Source organism: Coregonus clupeaformis, chromosome 40, assembly GCF_020615455.1.
Source record: "Coregonus clupeaformis isolate EN_2021a chromosome 40, ASM2061545v1, whole genome shotgun sequence".
Taxonomy (NCBI): domain Eukaryota; kingdom Metazoa; phylum Chordata; class Actinopteri; order Salmoniformes; family Salmonidae; genus Coregonus; species Coregonus clupeaformis.
The window spans coordinates 32158434-32183278 of NC_059231.1; the positions used below are offsets into that span (position 1 = coordinate 32158434).

The window sequence follows — 24845 nt, forward strand, 5'->3', positions numbered from 1 at the left end:
CACCATAGCTAATGCAGTGGAAGACTTGATTATTACACTTGATGACTCTCACTCAGTCACTCTCCTCCTCCATTTCAGTCCATACAGTGCATTCGCAAAGTATTCTGACCGCTTGACTTTTTCCACATTTTGTTATTCTAAAATTGATTAAATTGTTTTTTTTCCCCCTCATCAATCTACAAACAATACCCCATAATGACTCTGGAGCTCTGTCAGAGTGACCATCTGGCCCTTCTACCCCGATTGCTCAGTTTGGCCGGGCGGTCAGCTCTAGGAAGAGTCTTGGTGGTTCCAAACTTTTTCCATTTAAGAATGATGGAGGCCACTGTGTTCTTGGGGACCTTCTATGCTTCAGAAATGTTTTGGTACACTTCCCCAGATCTGTGCCTCGACACAATCCTGTTTCGGAGCTCTGCGGACAATTCCTTCACCCTCATGGCTTGGTTTTTGCTCTGACATGCACTGTCAACTGTGGGACCTTATATAGACAGGTGTGTGCCTTTCCAAATCATGTCCAATCAATTGAATTTACCACAGGTGCAGTCCAATCAAGTTGTAGAAACATCTCAAGGATGATCAATGGAAACAGGATGCACCTGAGCTCAATTTTCGAGTCTTTTAGAAAAGGGTCTGAATACTTATGTAAATATGTTTTTTTATTTTTAATAAATGTGCAAACATTTCAAAAAACCTGTTTTTGCATTTCATAATGGGGTACTGTGTGTAGATTGATGATGATTTTTTTTTTTTCATCAATTTTAGAATAAGGCTGTAACGTAACAAAGTGGAAAAAGGGAAGGGGTCTGAATACTTTCCGAATGCTCTGTATACCTCTTCTCCATCTTCCTCTCTTTCTCTTGGCTGTATGGTATCTTTTGGTGTCTTGTGCTATTGGCATTCAGACCAATATATGGAACAGTCCTGTGTATTTGTCCCTATCCTACCCAAGTGATCCCCACAGACCTCAGATGTTCAGTATGAAAATGTATGCACTCACTAACTGTACGTCGCTCTGGATAAGAGCGTCTGCTAAATGACTAAAATGTAAATGCAATGTACAGGGCTATGGATGGGTGGAGGGGTGTGCGTTTGTGGGGTGCGGAAGGGTGTGCGTGTGTGGGGTGCGGAAGGGTGTATTAGAGGGTTGTAATTGATATCGCTGACCTATTGCTAGATATCGCTTATTAAAGATGGTGGTTACCATGGTGAATGGAACTGGCTTCCAGATAACTTTTTTTTTCTCCTCCCATACTGAGAAGAATAATTATCCTCTCTCTCTCTCTCTCTCTCTCTCTCTCTCTCTCTCTCTCTCTCTCTCTCTCTCTCCCTCTCTCTCTCTCTCTCTCTAAAGAAGGTCTAAAGAAACATTATGATATGAAGAAAATGTATTTCAGAAGAACAGAATATGAGTCATGTTATCTGGATATGCGCCATGCCATAGGCTGTAGGCTTGTTCATTTAGCTGACAAGATATGCTTATAAGTCCCATACCATTATTTTTGATGATATGATTTTATAGTAAGAAGAATATAACTGAACTTAGCTGAATAAAATAGAAAGTATATTTTTCCCATTCCGGAGCGAGAGTGCACGTATGATATGGCTATTGTGACGACCCTCCCACTCTGTCACCCGTATTCTCTCTTTGCTCTTGTTTCCTTATTAGGATGCCGGTGGGCGGAGTTGGGAGGGTCGTCAGCTACATGGGAAACACCTGGGCCGGGTGTGTCCCAGCATAAATGGACCTCTTCCACATTAATTGAGGAGACTCTCTCCAGGCAGATACTTTGACCGATTTTTGTTGTGGTATTTTTGTGGCGTTTTGGTTGTTTGCTTTGGCACCTTTCAACACTTATTACATTTATGCATGCAAAACACTCACTTACACTACTGATTACACACACCATTGTTATTTGATTTAGTTTACTTTAGCTAATAAATATATACTTTGGGTATTCCTTGTCTCCACGTGTCTCCCTTTTGTTACGAACTTGAGCCGGTTCGTGACAAGTGGGAGCTCGTCCGGGATCTTGAACTGGTTGTGTTTGGGAGAATGTGGAGTTAATGTCCAATTCTGTAGGGTCTTTCTTTGTAAATTTTGTTAGTTTGTTTGAGTTTGATAGGCCCGGTATTGGTTGCCTTTGGGTTGTGTACTGCGTTGGAGAGAGTACATTGGTTAGTTTCCAGGCCCTGCCCAGCCTGGAAACTCTTGCTCTACTCGCTGTTGGGACATCGGTCGGAGGTGAGTACAATCGGCTGTGTACCTCAGTGGGAGATTGGGTAGGGTAGTGACATTTGTTACCCGGAGCTATAGCTTTTTCCCCTGATAGGCTTAGTGACGTGTTTTGTTTTGGGATACGTTGGGCATGGTTAAATGTTTGTTATTTTTGTGTGGTGTCTGTGGACTGAGCAGTTGTCTCGGGGGCACATCCGTGGCTTGGGGGAATCTACCAGCGTGCTGGGGGGTTTAATTCCTTGCCAGCGGGCTACAGTGCGTAATTACCCACCGCGAATCTGCACGAAGACTAGGGTTGAGTTATTGTAGATTTTGGGGAAGCTCCATATCCCATCTCTCTTCTGTGGTGCTCGGTGTGATTGTCATTTCTCTTGTGTCTGGTGTGCTCAACAGAGGGGTTGAGCGAGATTATTATGATATATATTTTTTTTTTTTTTCCTGATTATGGCGTCTAATGTAGACGAGTTCATTCGCTTTCCATCAGAAGAACTGTTAGAATTATGTACTAAAGAACAGCTGTTGAAGGTTGCTGAACACTACAAGGTTGAAATTAGTGATAAACGTCTAAAAAATTCTATTAGGTTAATATTGAAGGCCAATTTGATGGAGAGTGGTATTCTGGATGTTACCACTGGGGCAGCCTCTGCTGAGGACACGTTGTCTCCCCGATATGTTACAATGACCGCTCCATCGGTTAGTCATAGTAGTCTTCTTTTTGAACAGCAGAAATAACTGCTTCTGTTACAGCTAGAGCATGGACAAAATGGACAAAAAGCTCAAATGGAGCATGAACGTGTAAAATATGAAAGGCAATTGGAATTTAAACAGGATATGGAGCGTGCTAAAATCAAGCTGCAACAAAGCGACTAGAGTTGGTTAGGGAAGGAAAGCTCTCAGGGGAGAGTTTGCTCTGGGAAGGTGATCCAGAGTTACCTAGGGGTCGTTCCTCTTTTGGTCGTAATCCAGACACATTTGATATTGTTGGGAATTTACGGTTGTTGCCCGGACCCGGATACATTCTTTTCGTTGTTTGAGCGTGTTGCTGACGCTAGGAGTTGGCCTGATTCTGATCGCACTTTGATGTTGCAGTGTGTGCTGACTGGTAAAGCGCAATAAGCATATTCAGCTCTTAGTGTAGCCGACAGTGTTAGTTATGATAAGGTTAAAACGGCTGTGTTACAAAGTTACGAATTGGTCCCTGAGGCTTACCGCCAACGATTTAGAACTTTAAAAAGGGATGATCAGCAGACTCATGTTGAGTTTGCGCGAATATTATCTTCACAGTTTAATCGCTGGTGTTCCGCCTCTGCAGTTATGACTTTCCAAGGGCTGTGTGATCTGATTATGTTAGAACAATTTAAGGACACAATCCCTGATCGTATAGCGACGTACATTAACGAACGAAAAATAAAGACTGTCGCTGAAGCTGCGGTGTTGACTCACAAAAATGTTTTTGCAGAACCCCGTATTCGGAGTGAGTGGGGGCGTTCGCAGAGATTTGGGCCTCGCTCGCCGAGATACTTCGGTTCCCGGGCAGAGTTTCATTCAACTAGGGTTGAGCCTGATACCCGTGGTAAAACTGACTTTGGTCAAGAGTGTCACTACTGTCAAGAATTAGGTCATTTGAAAAATGAATGTCCGATTCTTAGGTCTAGGGGTAAATTCAGTACAGGTGCTTATGGTAAATCGAGGCCTGCAGCGTTAGCAGCGCCTGTTCCACATCAGTTCACTCCTGACGCATTGTCTCATGCCCAGAGCCATGTGAAAGGCTATATTAATCCCGACTATTTACCTTTCGTTACGGAGGGTTTTGTGTCTATGTTAGGAAGTAAGAACCTAGTGCCAGTAAAGATCCTAAGAGACACAGGTGCCTCTGAATCATTTGTGTTGGAATCTGTGTTACCCTTCTCTGCGGAGACTGATTCGGGGAATAGTGTTCTAATTAGGGGAATAGGTTTGAACACTCTGTCAGTTCCATTGCATAAACTGATGTTGGATTGTGGACTGGTGAAAGGTGAGGTTGTTGGGGGTGCGTCCTTCATTGCCTATTGAGGTGATCCTTGGGAATAACTTGGCTGGGGAGCGTGTGTGGCCTATCGTGTTTCCACCTTTAGTGGTTTCCTAGTGTTTGGACATCGGGTGCGTGGGCTTTTATCTGTTCTCCAGGATGACTGGAAGTCTCCCGAGCCTCCTCAGTCCCTGTTATCATATGTGGGTGACTTTCGGCAACGCTTGTATGCCGCTGGTAAAATGGCTAAAGAGAAGCTATCATCTTCACAGGACAGGATGAAGAGCATATATGATCGCCGAGCTGAGCCTCGTCACTTTAGTCCAGGTGATCAGGTTCTGGCTCTGCTGCCAATTGTTGGTTCTCCTTTTCAAGCCAAGTTTCAAGGTCCATATACAGTGGTGCGCCAGTACACTGAGCAAAATTATCTAGTTGCCACTCCAGAACGGAGGAAAGCACACCAACTGTGCCATGTAAATTTGTTGAAACCCTATTATGCACGTTCCTCTGAGACTGAACAGGGGGGGGGGTCTACAGAGGACGGTAAGGCTGTTCTTTTGGCTGATACTGTTAATTCCCTGGGTTCTGGTCATGCTAGGTCTGTGCAGGAGCAGGAAGATGTTTCTGGTCCCGACAATTGCATACTGCAGAGTAGATTGAAAAATTCAGAGACACTGGAGATTTTAGATAGCCTTCTTACTCATCTACCTGTTGATGGGCGGAAAGAGATGGTTGGTTTGATTCTGAGATTTCCAGGGTTGTTTTCTGATACACCTACACGTACAAACTTAATAGAACATGATATTGACATTGGAGATGCTGACCCCATTCGTCAACGGTTCTATAGAGTTTCTTCAGAGAAACTGCGTTGTCTGGATACTGAGGTCAGGTACATGCTGGAGAGTAAAATAGCAGAGCCTTCTTTCTCCAGTTGGGCTTCTCCCTGTATCTTGGTCAGTAAATCGGATGGAACAAATAGATTTTGTACGGACTACCGTAAGGTAAACGATGTCACTAAGCCGGATTCATTTCCTCTTCCTCGGATGGAGGACTGCGTTGATCAAGTCGGCGCAGCTAAGTTTGTGAGCAAATTTGACCTGTTAAAGGGCTATTGGCAGGTGCCACTGACGAGTAGGGCACGTGAAATCTCTGCCTTTATTACACCTTTTGGTCTGTACTCGTATTCGGTTATGAGTTTCGGACTGCGTAATGCGCCTGCCACTTTTCAGCGACTTATGAACAGGGTTGTCTCTGGTCTGGCCGGGTGCGCTGTTTATCTGGACGATGTAGTGATATATGCAGATACTTGGGAGGAACATCTGTCCCGTATTCAAGCCTTGTTCGGACGTCTGGCTGCGGGTCGCCTCACGATAAATTTGGCTAAATGTGAGTTTGCTCAGGCGACTGTTGCATACCTTGGAAAGGTGGTTGGGTGGGGTGAAGTGCGTCCTGTTCGGGCTAAAGTGGTAGCTATTGATGCTTTTCCACTACCAACTACTAAAAAGGATCTGATGCATTTCTTGGGAATGATTGGGTATTATCGTGGTTTTTGTAGGAACTTCTCTACTGTGGTCGCTCCCTTGACAGATTTGCTGAAAGCTAAGGCTGTGTACGTATGGTCTTCTCATTGTCAACAGGCTTTCGAAGATGCAAAGAGGTTGCTTACCTCAACTCCGGTACTGGCTGCTCCTCGTGTGGATTTGTCATTTACCTTGCAGGTGGATGCTAGTCATGTGGGGGCAGGTGCAGTTTTGCTGCAAGCAGATGTGGCTGGGGTTGAGAGGCCTGTTAGTTTCTTTTCCAAAAAGTTTAACCATTATCAGTTGAACTATTCGGTCATTGAAAAAGAAGCATTAGCACTCATATGGGCGCTACAACACTTTGAAGTGTATGTCGGGTCGGGTGTAGTACCTATTGTGGTCTACACCGACCATAACCCTCTCACCTTTTTGAGGTCCATGAGGTGTCCTAATCAGAGGATAATGAGATGGTGTTTATTTTTACAATCCTTCCATCTAGATGTGCGGCACATCCGGGGGACTGATAACGTGATTGCTGATGCGCTCTCTCGTGCGCCCTGTTCCTGAATATTGATGTGACTGACCATTGTTTGGTTTTGTCATGTTCTATCTTTCCTGTTTGTCCCCTCCTAGGCTTGTGTTCTTCTTTCCTCTTAAAGGTTGCTTCCTGTGTGTAAAGGTTGCTGAGGTCTGGAGAGGAGGATGATGGTTGGGGCAAGTGGAGGTGTGAACATGTACAATTTGTCGGTTTGGGACGCAGGGGCTGGTACGTTGGTCCGAGGTCCTTGTTGGTCCCCGGTTTTATGGGGGGGGGGGTGACGACCCTCCCACTCTGTCTGCCGTATTCTCTCTTTGCTCTTGTTTCCTTATTAGGATGCCGGTGGGCGGAGTTGGGAGGGTCGTCAGCTACATGGGAAACACCTGGGCCGGGTGTGTCCCAGCATAAATGGACCTCTTCCACATTCATTGAGGAGACTCTCTCCAGGCAGATACTTTGACTGATTTTTGTTGTGGTATTTTTGTGGCTTTTTGGTTGTTTGCTTTGGCACCTTTCAACACCTTGCATTATTACATTTATGCATGCAAAACACTCACTTACACTACTGATTACTGATTACACACACCATTGTTATTTGATTTAGTTTACTTTAGCTAATAAATATATACTTTGGGTATTCCTTGTCTCCCTTTTGTTACGAACTTGAGCCGGTTCGTGACACTATGTTGAGCGTAAAAGTGATAATTCGAAACAGGTCCTATATGCTAGATTTAGAGTTATTTGGCAACTTTAGTTGTGAATGACACAAACCATATAATGCCTTGGAAATATATGGGCTGCATGATGCGAATTTAGGGTATTGATGATTTGCAAAAAAAAAAAAAGCTTGTGCTCTTTTCCTTGCCTCAGGCTGCACACGCTGTTCTCTCATCAATGATGAGGGGTGGCAGGTAGCATAGTGGTTAAGAGCGTTGTGCCAGTAACCGAAAGGTCGCTGGTTCTAATCCCTGAGCCGACTAGGTGAAAAATCTGTCGATGTGCCCTTGAGCAAGGCGCTTAACCATAATTGCTCCTGTAAGTCGCTCTGGATAAGAACGTCTGCTAAATGACTAAAATGTGATCATATTTTCACCTATCAGATTATTCTCAATTTAATATTGTCTTTACTAATATGTAAAATTAGTTTTGATTTAGAATGGCCCATTATCACAGGAGCAAGAGAAAAACATCTATTTCATCCTTATGCACTCGAATAGCTAATAGGGGCTGGTTCATTTCACTCATGTTGGGTAGGCTACTCCGGTTATTTTGCCACATGACAGGTGATATTCTGCACAAACTCTGTATGCCATGGGCTCTCCAACCCTGTTCCTGCAGCTACCCAGTGCTTAATTTGGGAAAGCAAGTGAAATCTGTTCGGGGACATCGATAGTAACATGTTTTCACAATGAAACATGGGCTATTTCATTAAAAACAGTTGACAGCCCCTCTCTCTGCATGCTGGAGAAAGTAATGAAGGAGATAGAAACGCACAGTAGTGAGATATTCTGTAGCTAAATGTGTCAGCCTATTATTCTTTTTATTTTTTTAATGCCCTATTACTAGGCTATTCAAAATCAAATACAAATGCACTGTAATTGTAGGCTAACTCTGAATTTGTTTAATTTAGGCTAGAACAATTATGTACCAAAGATATCTTAAATCAGTCTTTTTTTATGTTTTTCTGCCATGTGTAATATGCCGTCTGCTATGTATTGTATAACAGCATAATCATTATCGTAATTCAGGGGTTTTTCAGGCTTGGGCTTATATACAGTATAGGCCTATGCAGATGCATAAGCTCTAATATGCATGTGGGTGTTTTGAATTAATCATCACCTTAGAAAGCACTGTCCATTTCGTTGTGTTAGGTTTTGAAACAACATCCACAACGATCATGTTTTTCACTCAGATTCAACCTGTTGTTGAACTTCTTTCTTCAAATTGATCAATCACAGTGAGGTGAGTTTTAAAAGCACATACTCTTTTGATCGTAAGTGTTTAATGTGATGATGATTAGCGAGTTGGGTACTACTAACACATGTCCAGAGTGCATGAGGAGATTACCATGACTCAACGGTCACGTAGAATTTTACTGTGGCCATGAAAATGGTCACCGCAACAGCCCTAAGTCTGAGTCATACTGCATAAACCCCTGGTGCTTTTTAGTTGTGTTTGATTAATAGTTTTGGCTACAGAGCTTCAGACTTCTCGTCCGCTCCGGTCGTCATACAGTAAGCTATATCATTTTAATATTGTTTTTATATATGACAGCTTTATTGAGTGTCTGAGACCTTCCAGACTTGTCAGAAATGACAAATGACATCTGTACTGCCAGCTGTGTCCAGTTCAGAGTAGTTTCCCTGGTCTAAAATGTATTACATTTAATAACAAAATGAACACAGCCATTTCAATTAGCACAGGCTGTTATTATCTACAATCTACAGTATCATCGCCATTTGACCATCTCACCACCTGCGACAGAGGGTCACATGGACGTCATTAGTAGAATGTTTTAGTGGGCAGAGTAATTTATATAATTGGGCTGTGAGCTCCCCGGGAGTCCAAGAATGAGCCTGCAGCCTCATCGTTAGCAGGGACTGGGGAAGGTTCCTTCTTCCCTCTGCAAGTGGCCTGGGAGGGGGTCTCCCCCACAAAAATACATCTGTTTTATTCCACGTTTCTGGAATGGATCCAGAGCCTAAAGATACACCCACTTTGGCTAACTGTTTGAGACTATGATTTTTAACTGGCACCATGTGGTTACCACCTAATAGTCTCTATTATGGCAGTATTTGAATGCTGTGTTGGACGTACACTTATGTAGTATTTACAGCACTCTATGTAGCTGGTTACGTCATGTTTGTTGTGGATGTGGTGTGGTGGTGATGCTATGTTCTGTCAGAGCAGAGGGTAGCTGGCTGGGCTGGTTAGCTGTGAGCTGTGCTTCCCTTCCGGCTGGCCTTGGTGCTTCTTAATCAATCCGATTCAGACCTGAGATGGAGCTTAGCGGGCCTCTACTGCAGAGTGCTTTTACACCCGCTGCTACTACAAACCCCTTATCAGTCATACTCTGTTTCTGTGTGTGTGTGGGCAGATGCATACTGAGATTGAAAGCCTCTGCGAGTCGAGACAGAAATCAGGCGGCTTTGTTGCCTTCCGCCCTGTAATATTCATATGTGTAACCATACTGAATTGTAATTGGATGCATCATACTGTGCAATGATTGGTTAAGACCACCCAGGTGGTGAGGTCATTCTAAGATGATCATGGCCAGAGACACATGGACATGCACGTTATAGCTAGTTAATAAAGAGCTACGTTTATAAATATCCTGTCGTCCTGCATTTTATTATTTTGTACAAAGCGTACAAAACAAGACACGCCCAACATGTTGTTACGTCACTGCATGAGGCTATTGCCAGTGCTGTGGGCTCAGTTCTTTCCAAAGGCTTTGCTTGACTTTTCCTGACCCTGTGTGTGGTCCTCATGACCCCTTACACCTGTACTTTAACTCTGAAGTGTTGAACTTAGACTCAAGTTGAGAAACATGTTGGCTGACTTACATACAGGAAAGATGTATGCAAATAGGCAATCGGTGGGAGTGTTTGGTTTTGAAAAAAGAGCAGACGGGTGCAGATGCTTTTTAAGAGATGGAAAAACAAAATGCTAATTCACTGCAGAGAGTGAGTGAAAAAGTGAGGGAGAGAAAGCGAAGGAATGTATTTTTACCTAGAGCAGCTCTCTGGGTGTCGACAAGTTTTACAGGGCTAGGATCTTCCTCCCCCGTCTATATCACCTGGTCCCCTAGAAATGAAGCATGTCAAGGGGAGTGTTTAGAGGCCCTGTCTGTCAAGCTTGATGAGGTGTAATCTTCCTAAGTGAAGCAGAGTTCAGCAGCATCCAGGCAGAAAGGTGACACTTTCATTAGACAGTGACACCAGTGTTTGCGTCCCAAATGGCACCCTATTCCCTACATTGTGCACTACCTTTGTCCAGAGCCCTATGGCAGATACAAGAGTGAAGGGGGTGGATGGATGGAGACTCGGCTCATTGAGTCTATTTCGGGTTGATTGCTTTACGGGTGGTTGATTGCTTTACGGGTGGTTGATTGGTGGCCACTCAACTAAAGAACATAATGGAGTGTACCTCTTCTCTATGGAGAGAATCATTAGCACATGGTGATCTGTCTCTTTCAATCTGTTTCCTACTTCTATCTCGCTCTCTCAAGCTTTAGTGGCATGAGAGGGACAATGCAATACAACATACAATCATAATTATATTTTGGTTTCCTTATCCTGTCCTGTCCTCTATAGTCTGTAGATGGCCATTCCAGAAGGACATTACTACCTGGCTGTTCTTTCCAGCATGGCCAGATAGTGGCCACCACCCTATTGTCTTTGTGCATCAACATGGCGTCCAGCTAGTGTCAAAGTTAGCCAAACTCTCTCTTTATATGGTAGCCATGTGGTGACTGATGATGACCATATCCTGTCCTTTGTGTGCAGGTACTGCGGCACCATCATAGAGATACATTATATCTCTATGGGCCAAATTCTCTCTCTTTCTCTATGGTTCTATTGACTGATGAACCACCCTCTCCTCTTTGTGAAGGTACTACGGCGCCACCATCCTGCAGATGTCGGGAGTGCGGGATGTCAAGCTGGCCATCTGGTTGGCAGGGGTCACAGCCTTCACCAACTTTCTGTTCACCCTCCTGGGGGTGTGGCTAGTGGAGAGGGTTGGCCGCAGGAAACTCACCCTGGGGAGCATCATCGGTAAGGGTCAGGGTAAAGATGAATTCAGGGACACATTTAGTGTATGTGAATAGATGGCATATTGGATCACAGTTTATGTTTCACAGATAAGATTTTAATGGAATTACAGTATTACATGAAATTGTAATACATGTAACTACACAGACACTAGTAGTAACCCATATTATGTCTAAAGCAGTACACTGTTTGGTTAGACTGTATGTGTATGACTGTGTTGTTTTCTCCTAGGTACATGTCTGAGTCTGTCTCTGCTGGCCATTGGGTTTCTACTGTCTGCACAACACACCCCTCCTGTCACCCTCCACCCCACTGACCCCTCCATGGTCAACGCCACCTGCAACAGACACCTGTGAGTACTCCCTACTCTACTACTGTATTGTACTGTACTCTATCTGCACTGTAGTCTACTGTTCAACACAATACTGAATATGCTGTACTATTCTGAAAATATTGGTTACATATCATTTTTCTGAAGGTAACATTGTCATATGCACATCACTTTATTGTTAAGTGCAGGACTAAAATAAAGTCTCAATATGAACCTGATCCACCATGAATCGAAACATGGTCACTAATGAACATTTTACAGGACCAATACAGTGTGTGGGTTTGTTTCTTAATGCATTTTCCTGTTCTTCCATCTAGGACTAAATTAATGTTATAATGCGATCTAATTGTACATGCTGTACATGTTTCTGAACACTTACCTAGCAGATTATTTCAATCTCTCTGCTCTGAGTGTTTTTTTTATTCTCCCAGTGGTTAATTGTAACCGCAACAACAGACTCCATTTGCGACAGTGCAACAGGCGGGTCTCTGTTAATAGAAATGATGGAGAGAGAGAGTGAAAGAGAGAGAGAAAGAGACGCTGTCTGCCCTCTGAAAGACTGAGCCACTCTCTGTCCTAATTTACACAACAGCATGTAGACAGAGTGTACAAAACAGGAACACCTGCTCTTTCCATGACATAGACTGACCTGGTGAATACAGGTGAAAGCTATGATCCCTTATTGATGTCACACTTCAATCAGTGTAGATGAAGGGGAGGAGACAGGTTAAAGAAAGATTTTTAAACATTGAGTAAATGTGTTCCATTATACCTCCTCAAGGATCTTGTCTCTGTTTGTGACACCTCTGTCCAATCCTCCTCTGTGATCCCAGGCTGTGTGAGCCGTGTATGCTGGACCCGGGGTGTGGCTTCTGTTACCGTGAGAACAGCACGGCTCTGTTCGCCTCCTCCTGTGTACCTGTCAATACAGCCTCCACTGAGAAGGCCGCCTGGGGCAGGTGAGCTACAGGAGGAACTAAGGGGAGGGAGAGAAAGTGTGTGTGTGCGCGCATAGGGCAGCAGGGGGCAGGTGTGTCATGGAATGCGCTCAGTGTGTGGGTTTATTTGTTGTGTGTTTGTGAAGGGGGTGGAGGGGGTTAGTGGAAGGAGTGGAATAAAACTCCTTGAGAAGAGGTTCTTCTAAAATACTGTACTCATAGTATCCCTCTACCCATAACATAGCTACTGTTGCTACAATACAATAACTGTCTTTACCATGTTATTCCAGGTGTTCCAACTCGACCCAGCTGAGAGTCCATACGTACTGGGCCTATAACTACTGTCCCACCTCCTACTCCTGGGTGGTCCTACTGGGTCTTGTTCTCTATCTGGCCTTCTTTGCCCCAGGTGACAGAGACAACACTGTGATCTATGTAGATAATCAATTTATGTTGTATTTCACTTTCACTGTGGGGCAACTACTAACTAAAGAAATGCATAATTAGAAAATGTGATATCTCATTTCAAGTTTGGCGTTAACCATGCATTGATGTCATTTGGGAGACTTGTTCAAAGGTTTGATTTGTGTGTTTACTGTACATAAGTCTCGATTCAGCATTGTTTGCATACTGAGGGGTAGTTAATGTACTGTAGAGCTATCCTAAGCCCTGTGTCATCTTTCTCCTTCCAGGTATGGGTCCGATGCCATGGACAATCAACTCTGAGATTTACCCCCTGTGGGCCCGGAGCACAGGGAACGCCTGTTCAGCTGGAGTCAACTGGACCTTTAACTTCCTGGTCTCCCTCACCTTCCTCCACGTGGCCCAGTACCTCACCTACTACGGTACAGACCAGCTAATCACTGATCAATACCCCCTTACAGGACACCCTTGATCAATCAACCTGAACAGCAGGCCTGCTTTTACTGCAGGATCTGACTTTTGTTGGACATTTGATTAATCTAGAGAGACTTGAGACTTATGATAGGCTCAATGTGTAATTAATGTAGTTTCATCATGTTTGATTACTTGCTGTCATTTAATAATGTGCAGTAGATACTGGAAAGTGCTTAACTGAATTTTACACTGTTGCAGACTAGAACTGAACTCTGCTGTCAGTACAGGAAAACCTCGACCCCTTCCTGGTCAAGTCACGTATGGTAGTCAGGGAAAAACTAATAATGACTGACAGATGATGTGTTGTTGATTTTGTAGTTGTTGTTATTTCCCAGGAGCGTTTTTCCTCTACTCCATCCTGGCTCTGCTGGGGTTCTTCTTCATCTATGGCTGTCTGCCTGAGACTAAGGGCCGGAGGCTGGAGGAGATTGAGTCCCTGTTCGACAACCAGCTGTGCTCATGCGGGGCCACAGACTCCGACGAGGACCGGCAGGTGGAGTACATCAGGGTGAAGGGGAGCAACTACCACCTCTCTGATAACGATGCCTCCGACGTGGAGTAGCCCGAGCCTCGGTGCCAGCCTGTTTGTGCTTTCATACCAACTCACTGTCACTTAATGTCATGCCAATTAATGATGATGACAGCCATGGAGTTGACAAGAGCACAAACAGACCTGGGACCAGGCTAAAGTAGCCAAGTCTAGTTTGTAACTTTGGCCTTGGATATTGTTCCTGTTTTCTCATCTCAGATAGTATGTATTAAGTGACTCAGAGTAGGAGTGCTGATTTAGGATCAGTTTAGCCTTTTAGATCATAATAAGATTACATGGACAGGAAGCTTGATACATACAGCCCCTGATCTACAACCTCCCAGAGTCCTGTTCTCTCGTTTGCCTCACAGTCACGTAGGTTACATGGCTCCATCTATATCACAGACAGGGTAGCTATTTATAACATGTGAGTTACCTACATCTATAGTTTGAAGATAATCTTCTTTTTTGATTTATAAACCATAATGTAAATAGTATTAAGCATACATTGAATTCATTCTTATCCTCAGCATTTTACTGTTCATATGTTGTCTTTTCCCTCACATAAAACCCTATGATTAGAGAATCAACCTCCTCACAACAAAACCTTGTTATAATAATAATAATAATAATAATAATATGCCATTTAGCAGACGCTTTTATCCAAAGCGACTTACAGTCATGCGTGCATACATTTTTGTGTATGGGTGGTCCCGGGGATTGAACCCACTACCTTGGCGTTTCAAGCGCCGTGCTCTACCAGCTGAGCTGGTAGGAGCCCAAACGTCCACCAAAATGGCCATGATATTACAAGTGTTAAATTTAGAGAGATGGGTTGTAATATATACAGTGTTGATACCAGTATGCCTTTCTATATGAAACACATCTCAGTAAAATATTGTCTCAGCTTGTCTGTAGCATCACAAATGGGTTTTCAGACACTAGTAGTACACCCTATTCCATATATAGTGCATTACTTTTAACCAGAGCCCCATGGGCCTTGGTCAAAGGTAGTGCACTATAAAGGGAATAGCATGCCATTTGGGAGGCAATCTGGTTTCCATCTAATGATGAAGTTCAGTTTTGCTTTGCTGTTTGTTTAATCATGTTGGTTGTTGATGAGCTACAGTAGCACATGACCTGTCTGTTTTCTCACTAGTAAACCTATGGATTATTATGTTATTTATTCCAATGTAATTTACCCATGATGTCGGTGCCTGTACTGAAATCAAATGTATGAAGGAGTTGACTATATGGCCAGCCAGCGTGATGATTGCCTTTTTTGATTTCAGAAGTTGCACAAATGTTTTTATTGCTAAATGTAGACTAGACTATTCATTGGGTTGTATTGTACCTCAGTCCATCAGAGAGAATACCCATACATTGAAATGGACAGTTTAGTCGGTTAATGTCACACATAGTTGCTCTTTGGGAAAACAATGTCAGAAAGAATGTCTTATTTTGTCTCTACGTTGTGTCTTCCTCCACAGCCTTATGTACAAATCGCAATGCATACTCTTCACGTGAAAGAGCTGGGGTTCTCGTGTTCTAAAGGTTTGAGGAGGACTGTATTGTACTTGCTAATGTCGTTTTGTATATCGTAAAACTATGTAAGGTGACACCTTTTTAGTTGAGTACTTGAGTACACATAGATTTGTGTGTAGCAGACTCTCGTTGAAAGTGGTCAATATAACGTCGCTGAGAATATGTCTTGTGTATTATTGTCTGTGACAAAACAAGATAGATAGCTACTATTGTGAATTCAAATAGGATTTTATTTAGACTGAAATGAAATGACAGCTTTTCAAAGGTTCACTAGATGTGTTTTGCCAGTTCATTGGAACATCAGTATCAATATTCGATTATTGAGTATTTATTATCAATATTTGAGTATTTCATTAGAAATGTGATTAGAAAAGAGAGGATACTATAGGTAGACTAAACTGGAGGTTCACTGGAAGACAGAAGAAATCTTTGTTTTTATGATCACAGATAGTTTTATAGAGAAACAATGCTTTATTGCAAATCCCCTTCACAGAGGTGACAACATTGCCGTCATGTAACAGACTTGTAAATGAGATAGTGTCAAACAAATATTTGATGTGTTGTGATTTTAGAATGCACTTTAATTTTAAGGAAAGACGCTCAACAACCCCTTGACTACCCATTGTGTTATTATTATATTGCCTTCTTTGCTTTAAATCCTAAATGGGGACATCCAATGTGTTTATGGTGAACGGGTGCAATTTTTTCTATGTGAAAACAAATTAAATGCAGTGTTTCTATTCTAAAGTTTATGAAGAAGAACTAGTGAAGATTTTAAAAATGATTTATCTAGTGCTGTATAGTATACATTTGATTATTGTTGCTGTAAATGTTTTGCTAGAATTTATATTCTAACAAAGTAAATATATTCATGGGAATCTTGAACACTTGAATATGTATGGGGAAAAAATAAATAAACTAATTATCTTGCAATGTCTGGCTTTCGTTTTAATGTAGAATCCCAAGGGCATTGTTATAAATGTTTGAATATGCAGAAAACAGATTCTGTGGTAAAGGGATGTAGTTGCTAGTGTCATTCACAACTCTTAAAGGGATACTTCTGGATTTTTCCTCTCCTCCTCTCCTGTCCTCCCTACCTCTCTCCTCTCCTCCTTCACTTTTCACTCATATTTTTTCCTCTGCTTCAGCATGAGCAGAATGTCTGCTATTTCCTGAAGTGTCTCAACCTCCTCTGAAAGCCTGTTAACTCTGCTCTCAACAGTGACCTCCTCCCTCTCCTCTCCTCTGCTCTCCCTCTCCTCTGCTCTCCTTTCTCCTCTCTCTCTCTCATCTGGAAGGTCTTCTCTAAGAGGAACATTCTCAACAGGGTCCTGTACCTCTCTTTCATCTCCCTGTCCTCTATGCTGCAGTTGCTCACCTCTCAAGTCTGGATGGAAGAGAGAAAAACATAATTAGGGAGCAACATCCATTTTCAAAATACCACCTGAAAATACAAGAAAATACCACCATAATGAATCTCGGTCCGTAAGAAAATAACTGTAACAAACTGTTCGGGAGAATGTCAACATATACAGATCAGAGTAAATATAATTGCAGTATAACGTGTGCTTGTTACACGTATTCACTAGCTTTACTTTCAATCGATGAGCTATGATCAATTACACCACATATGAAGTTTTTGCATTGATTTGGAAATCATCTGCCATAGATATGTCTATATTCGGCTACACTGATTAGTCAATTACATCAAACATTTGCTATTTATACCTTGCACATCATTGGTGACGAGGAGAGCGTCTAGTATAGAGGTAGTGGGTCTCTGAATATACACTCTACTCTCAGTGTTAGTGTTACAACACTTGTTTAAAGGGATGATTGATGGATGGTGCCCAGGTCCAGCCTTGAGCTCTCTGGCTGTTGATTTTCTCCGGGGCGTGTGCTCTTCTCTCTCCCTCCTGGATCTGTCTGATAATGCACTGTGTGTCTGTTGTCTTAAAGACTCATTTCTCTGACTTGCCTGCCCTCTGGTGGCTGGGGTCGGTATTACACTGTAAGCAGAATTGTTGTGGGATTCAGAGTCCATGAGGTTGTTTTCTTTACACTCCAGTCCAAAACTGCACTGAGTTGAAACGTCTGACGTTGGACATTTCGAGGTGATGTTGCCGACAGTCTGTGTCCCCATTTCTCGCGTTTGTGTTTCTCGTGTTCTGGTGGCTGCCATCTTTTGTTGTTGGACCTCAGAGCTCTGTGATTCAGACAGAGGACGAGATGGGACATACTGATCGCCTATAACCCTAACCTGGCTGTCACTGTCATCTGTAACTACACAGCCTGACCGTCTCTCAGAGTAGCCTGAGCTCTCCACAGCTCTCTGGTCTTTATGATCTCTCTGGTCGTTTCCACAGTTCCCTGTGCATTGAGGCCTAGAGGGTGGGGTGTAAGGTCTGGGTTGAGACTGAGGGTGACCTCGTTGTTGTGTGTTCCAATGTGATGAGGCCTGGCTGAGGACAGGGATCTCTTCACTACAAGACCTCACTGTGTGTGACTGTGAGGATCCACCCTGGTGACACTGGTGATAATCCTCAATCTCCTGATATGACATTTAAAGATGAGTATAAAAATATGTAGCATGAGTGTCAGATCTGTTTGTGCTGTCTTGTCAACTCCATTGCTGTCATTGTTACGTTACGTGACAGCAATGGAGTTGACAAGACAACACCAACAGATCTGGGACCATGTAAATGCAAAGCAGTTATTATGTAACAACATGTTATTAAACAGTAATTACACAGACTTATAAGAGCAACTAAATGTAAAGTGTTACCAATAATGAATTACAAGTCAATAAGGATAGGCCTATGGGATCTATGGGAAATCAAAGCATCCCCTTACAGTACATTAACCAAAGCAGATGTATACAGTATTAATTGTTTACTTACGTCATCATCAGAGTCTGAACTGAAGTAACCTCCTCTTGGAGAGTAACTGGGCGATGATTCACAGCATTCCTTAGGACCATGATGAGTGTTTCCAGGACAAGCTGAAGACACGTCTGCAGGTAAGTCTCTACCAGGCTGCGTCCCAAATGACACCCTATTATTCCTTATATGGCACTATATAGCGAATAGGGTGCCATTTGGGACTCAGCCTATCAGTGTCAGACAGATGGTGAACACTGAACAGTAGATGATTTTGAATATAGTGTGGAAACTTACATGAGCTGACATCAGTGCAGTTGGAAACCTGTTGGAATACAGACGTAACAATGAAACAGGCTAGCCTTCACCGTATGAACACATTTCCCCTTACCTTAACCTACACTACCGTTCAAAAGTTTGGGGTCACTTAGAAATGTCCTTGTTTTCGAAAGAAAAGCAACTTTTTTTCTCCATTAAAATAACATCAAATTGATCAGAAATACACTGTAGACATTGTTAATGTTGTAAATGGCTATTGTAGCTGGAAATGGCTGATTTTTTATTGAATATCTACATAGGCATACAGAGGCCCATTATCAGTAACCATCAGTCCTGTGTTCCAATGGCACGTTGTGTTTGCTAATCCAAGTTTATCATTTTAAAAGGCTAATTGATCATTAGAAAGCCCTTTTGCAATTATGTTAGCACAGCTGAAAACTGTTGTGCTGATTAAAGAAGCAATAAAACTGGCCTTCTTGAGGCTAGTTGAGTATCTGGAGCATCAGCAATTGTGGGTTCGATTACAGGATCAAAATGGCCAGAAACAAATAACTTTCTTCTGAAACTCAGTCTATTCTTGTTCTGAGAAATTAAGGCTATTCCATGCAAGACATTGCCAAGAAACTGAAGATCTCGTACAACGCTGTGTACTACTCCCTTCACAGAACAGCGCAAACTGTCTCTAACCAGAATAGAAAGAGGAGTGGGAGGCCCCGGTGCACAACTGAGCAAGAGGACAAATACATTAAAGTGTCTAGTTTGAGAAGCAGACGCCTCACAGGTCCTCAACTGGCAGCTTCATTAAATAGTACCCGCAAAACACCAGTCTCAACGTCAACAGTGAAGAGGCGACTCCGGGATGCTGACCTTCTAGGCAGAGTTGCAAAGAAAAAGCCATACAGTGAGGGAAATAAGTATTTGATCCCCTGCTGATTTTGTACATTTGCCCAATGACAAAGACATGATCAGTCTATAATTTTTATGGTAGGTTTATTTGAACAGTGAGAGACAGAATAACAACAACAAAAATCCAGAAAAATGCATGTCAAAAATGTTACAAGTTGATTTGCATTTTAATGAGGGAAATAAGTATTTGACCCCCTCTCAATCAGAAAGATTTCTGGCTCCCAGGTGTCTTTTATACAGGTAATGAGTTGAGATTAGGAGCACACTCTTAAAGGGAGTGCTCCTAATCTCAGCTTGTTACCTGTATAAAAGACACCTGTCCACAGAAGCAATCAATCAATCAGATTCCAAACTCTCCACCATGGCCAAGACCAAAGAGCTCTCCAAGGATGTGAGGGACAAGATTGTAGACCTACACAAGGCTGGAATGGGCTACAAGACCATCGCCAAGCAGCTTGGTGAGAAGGTGACAACAGTTGGTGCGATTATTCGCAAATGGAAGAAACACAAAACAACTGTCAATCTCCCTCGGCCTGGGGCTCCATGCAAGATCTCACCTCGTGGAGTTGCAATGATCATGAGAACAGTGAGGAATCAGCCCAGAACTACACGGGAGGATCTTGTCAATGATCTCACGGCAGCTGGGACCATAGTCACCAAGAAAACAATTGGTAACACACTACGCCGTGAAGGACTGAAATCCTGCAGCGCCCGCAAGGTCCCACTGCTCAAGAAAGCACATGTACAGGCCCGTCTGAAGTTTACCAATGAACATCTGAATGATTCAGAGGAAAACTGGGTGAAAGTGTTGTGGTCAGATGAGACCAAAATCGAGCTCTTTGGCATCAACTCAACTTGCCGTGTTTGGAGGAGGAGGCTGCCTATGACCCCAAGAACACCATCCCCACCGTCAAACATGGAGGTGGAAACATTATGCTTTGGGGGTATTTTTCTGCTAAGGGGACAGGACAACTTCACTGCATCAAAGGGACGATGGACGGCGCCATGTACCGTCAAATCTTGGGTGAGAACCTCCTTCCCTCAGCCAGGGCATTGAAAATGGGTCGTGGATGGGTATTCCAGCATGACAATGACCCAAAACACACGGCCAAGGCAACAAAGGAGTGGCTCAAGAAGAAGCACATTAAGGTCCTAGAGTGGCCTAGCCAGTCTCCAGACCTTAATCCCATAGAAAATCTGTGGAGGGAGCTGAAGGTTCGAGTTGCCAAACGTCAGGCTCGAAACCTTAATGACTTGGAGAAGATCTGCAAAGAGGAGTGGGACAAAATCCCTCCTGAGATGTGTGCAAACCTGGTGGCTAACTACAAGAAACGTCTGACCTCTGTGATTGCCATCAAGGGTTTTGCCACCAAGTATTAAGTCATGTTTTGCATAGGGGTCAAATACTTATTTCCCTCATTAAAATGCAAATCAATTTATAACATTTTTGACATGCGTTTTTCTGGATTTTTTTGTTGTTATTCTGTCTCTCACTGTTCAAATAAACCTACCAGTAACATTATAGACTGATCATGTCTTTGTCAGTGGGCAAACGTACAAAATCAGCAGGGGATCAAATACTTTTTTCCCTCACTGTATCTCAGACTGGCCAATAAAAAGAAAAGATTAAGATGGGCAAAAGATCACAGACACTGGACAGAGGAAAATTTGAAAAAAGTGTTATGGACAGACGAATCGAAGTTTGTGAGACACAGACCAAATGAAAAGATGCTGGAGGAGTACTTGATGCCATCTGTCAAGCATGGTGGAGGCAGTGTGATGGTCTGGGGGTGCTTTGGTGGTGGTAAAGTGGGAGATTTGTACAAGGTAAAAGGGATCTTGAAGAAGGAAGGCTATCACTCAATTTTGCAACGCCATGCCATACCCTATGGACGGCGCTTGATTGGATCCAATTTCCTCCTACAACAGGACAATGACCCAAAGCACAGCTCCAAACTATACAATAACTATTTAGGGAAGAAGCAATCAGCTGGTATTCTGTCTATAATTGAGTGGCCAGCACAGTCACCGGATCTCAACCCTATTGAGCTGTTGTGGGAGCAGCTTGACCGTAAGAAGTGCCCATCAAGCCAATCCAACTTGTGGGAGGTGCTTCAGGAAGCATGTGGTGAAATCTCTTCAGATTACCTCAACAAATTGACAAGTAGAATGCCAAAGGTCTGCAAGGCTGTAATTGCTGCAAATGGAGGATTCTTTGACGAAAGCAAAGTTTGAAGAACACAATTATTATTTCAATTAAAAATCATTATTTCTAACCTTGTCAATGACTACATTTCCTATTCATTTTGCTATATTTCCTATTCAAACTCATTTCATGTATGTTTTCATGGAAAACAAGGACATTTCGATGTGACCCCAAACTTTTGAACAGTAGTGTATCATCATACTATCATCAGGTCCACTGTGGCTCAGTTGGTAGAGCATGGTACTTGCAACGCCAGGATAGTGGGTTCGATTTCCGGGACCACCCGTATGTAAAATGCTAAATGGTACTGTAATATATTGTCATCATTGTTTAGCTCTGAAATTATTCCAATTCTGCCACTAGGTGGCAGTAGACACCTGATGTAATGCTGCTGCCTGCAATTACCTGAGTCAGGAAATCAGGTTCAGGGCCTCGGATCAGTGATTCCTTCACATCTCTGGAAGACGTTGTCGGTACTTCCTCCTTGAGATATATCTTAGGCATCCCCTTCTTAAAATTAGATGCTGGGATGAATTGACATACATACAGTATGTCAGTAAAGAGAGATTGGCAAACTTTCTGCAAAAACATGTATCATAGTTTTAGTGATTAATAGCCTACATAATGCACAGTGTCTGCGTAGCAAATGGCACCCTATTACGTACAAAGTGCTCTACTTCTGACCAGAGCACTATGGAACCTGTTCAAAAGTAGGACACTATATAGGGTATAGGGTGCCATTTGGGACACACTGGTACAGTACCTTCACTTCCATTTTCTTCATTACTGCAGGCCCTGAAGAGTGCTTCTTCATGTTGCTCTTCACTCTCTAATTGGTTGAGAGAAAACTCCATTGTCTGATCTTTGAGAGAGAACTCAAAGGTGTGGTCTTTGCCCTCCGATTGGTTGATAGAGAACCCCACTGTGTGCATGGCATGGTCTCTGGTCTCTGTGCTACTGGGTAGGCAGATGCACACCCCATTAGTCAGTGCATACGTTACGGAAATATCCACTAATACTTCTATCTTCACAGATGTAATCAATACAGCAATTGAAATCAGGAAAAATAGAATATCAGCTCGGGGGGGGTTGTCAATTTCAATAATGTACGAACAGAAGATGGATAAAGAAAATCAACATTTCCTGCATATCAGGTAAAAACACATCTTTGATATTTCAGTTCAGTACTCACTCAGGCTCTGTGCCTCCAAACAGTACCCTAGACACTGGGGGGGTCATGTTCTGCTGCTGTTTGGGTCCACTTGGTCCTGTGGCCCACGGGGCACACTCTCTCCTCCCTCCTGGCTGAGAGAAAGGTCTAAACTACAAAATCAAATATCCATTAGGTTTCAGTTATACTTTATCTTTCCAACACTGTTAGTACAGTGGAATTAATGCACATTAATTTGTCTTTGTTTCATGTGTTTGTGGGGTAGAGGTGGGGTTAAATCCATTCTAAATGAAGAAATACTGTTACTATGAATGTATTTGAATGAATACCTGTGGTTGCTCTGAGGTGGAGGTATCCCAGGGGGGTCTAGGGGAGCAATGTGGCTGTGGCAGGACCTGTGCTCTCTGCTGGAGGGAGAACAGGCCTGCCCCTGAGGAGGAGACTGACGACGATGCTGAGGAGAATGGGCTCAGGGTGTCCTGGATGTGTTGCTGGTAGTCTGACGTACAGGTGTCTGACATGTTCGACTCCAGCACTGGTGAGAGCTGAGAGCAACAATCAATGAACCAGCCAAATGTCACAAGGTTGAGTCATCATTTCCATAAAGCTTACTGTATCTGTATGTTCAGAAATATGGTAAAAAGAGTACTTGTGATTTATTTGTGCTGTTAGAAAAGATTAATCAGTGTGAGTAAATGTGACTGACCTGTCTACACGTGAATCCATTAGGAATGCAGTGCTTTCTCTTTCTAACTGCCTGGACACTAAAATACATCAGTAGTACAGTGCCGTTATTACAAATACTTGAATGTCATTAAAGATGAGCTACTGTTTCACTTTGTCCTCCTAGAATGATTCTATAATTGCTTGATATATATAACCGATACCTGTACAAAGGCTGGCTCTCCACAAGGGAAAGCCGTGACGGGGAGCAAGGGCTCATGGGTAACTCCAGGGGCCCCTCCCTCATCGACTTGGGTCCTCCTTTATCATCAGTGATGTGAGTTATCTTTGGCTGATCTGGAACAAACCAAGTCATTGTTGTGGGTGGGTGGGATCCTTCTTCAATGTTATTAGTATTTATCCATAATGTATAGATGCCTGTCTGAACTCACTATTGTTTTCTTTCTTTGCAGCAATCTGGTTTACTATGAATAAAGTCACCAGGTCCATACTTCCAGAGCTGGCTCCTTTAGGAGAGGTTGGCATTCGTAAGGTTTTCATCTTTCTCTGCATTTTCTTCTTTTCAAAGAATTCCTGATAAAATGTTGGCATATGTATTATCATGTCACATATACGGTATTATAATGTATACAATATGGTACCTTATTCAAGGCCACTGTGGGTTTAACTTACCCTCTGCTTTTTCATGTCATTTCTCATCATAAACCGGTTCCTGTAATATTGATAATGGGAAATCAAGTTAAAATTGCTATTAAAAAGGGGGTCAATATAATATTTTTGTTAAATAGTAACAGTTCTGTAACAGTTGTAATGTTATTTGACAAAGAAAGATAAAGTTAATGTTGAATACTTGCTAACAAGCAGGTTTTCTAAAACTCGTTCCACACAGACTGTCAACAAGCACATCTGGAAAAGTGCTAACGTTAGCTAGCTAGCTGTCAAACTCACCTTGAACCACCGACCCAATTCATTTTGTCCAGTAAAATCAGACAGACAAAATAAAAAATGTTGGGCCATATATTTTATCAGCACTTTTGAAATGTATCTGACAGTATAAATTAGTTGATAGTTGTTGAGTTTTTATGAAACATAGCTAGCTACTAGTGAAACTTTTTCACAAAGTAGCCGATTATAATGACGCTTCAGTTGAGTTGACAGGTACAGCGCGTGATTCAAAGAAGCAAGGGCCAAACCAACAGACATTGAATTAATGACGTAGCTACTATGTCCCTCTCAAAGATAAAAGAGGCGTTGGTAGTAACCGTGCTATTACACTTAATAACAAAATAGCATTATTATTGTTTCAATGATAACATTAGTTTATTCAGTGTACTGTACACAGATGCTGGGAAAATAGTCACAATACAGTAAAACCCAGGGTCGTTACAGTATGTACAGTAAAA

The 24845-nt window shown here is 42.7% G+C and overlaps 2 protein-coding genes across 4 annotated transcripts in view; one reads left to right on the forward strand and one right to left on the reverse strand.

Moving 5' to 3' along the window:
- Positions 1–14456, forward strand: part of LOC121554863 (proton myo-inositol cotransporter-like) — a 70657-nt gene extending 56201 nt beyond the window's left edge. The window contains exons 5-10 of the mRNA XM_041868576.2: positions 10917–11080; positions 11309–11429; positions 12242–12367; positions 12637–12755; positions 13039–13191; positions 13579–14456. Of these exons, the coding sequence (XP_041724510.2) occupies positions 10917–11080; positions 11309–11429; positions 12242–12367; positions 12637–12755; positions 13039–13191; positions 13579–13805 (910 nt within the window). The 3' untranslated portion in view covers positions 13806–14456. The remainder of the gene's footprint in view (positions 1–10916; positions 11081–11308; positions 11430–12241; positions 12368–12636; positions 12756–13038; positions 13192–13578) is intronic.
- Positions 14457–14466: 10 nt separating this feature from the next.
- LOC121554862 lies at positions 14467–24674 on the reverse strand. Of its 3 annotated transcripts, none has more exons than XM_041868573.1 (13): positions 24391–24672; positions 24115–24154; positions 23874–24015; positions 23646–23778; positions 23465–23522; positions 23088–23303; positions 22780–22910; positions 22351–22541; positions 21993–22111; positions 18494–18521; positions 18218–18318; positions 17046–17868; positions 14467–16704 (listed from the first exon to the last, which is right to left on the reverse strand). In XM_041868573.1, exons 1-13 carry the CDS (start codon positions 24411–24413, stop codon positions 16439–16441), a joined length of 2271 nt encoding a protein of 756 aa, XP_041724507.1. In that variant the 5' UTR covers positions 24414–24672; the 3' UTR covers positions 14467–16438. The 3 variants fall into 3 exon arrangements, with proteins under 3 accessions (XP_041724507.1, XP_041724506.1, XP_041724509.1); XM_041868572.1 differs by having other exon boundaries at positions 22351–22544; XM_041868575.1 differs by lacking the exon at positions 17046–17868 and having other exon boundaries at positions 16629–16704; positions 22351–22544; positions 24391–24674.
- Positions 24675–24845: the final 171 nt, after the last annotated feature.

Bases quoted from the DNA above. Each gene is read 5' to 3' on its own strand.
- LOC121554862 (XM_041868572.1), bottom strand. From the start codon at position 24,413: ATGAATTGGGTCGGTGGTTCAAG. The intron at 23,779-23,873 runs GTGAGTTCAGAC...GGTTTGTTCCAG, and splicing joins TGCAAAGAAAGAAAACAATA to ATCAGCCAAAGATAACTCAC. The intron at 18,319-18,493 runs GTAAGTTTCCAC...ACGTGTCTTCAG, and splicing joins CTGCACTGATGTCAGCTCAT to CTTGTCCTGGAAACACTCAT.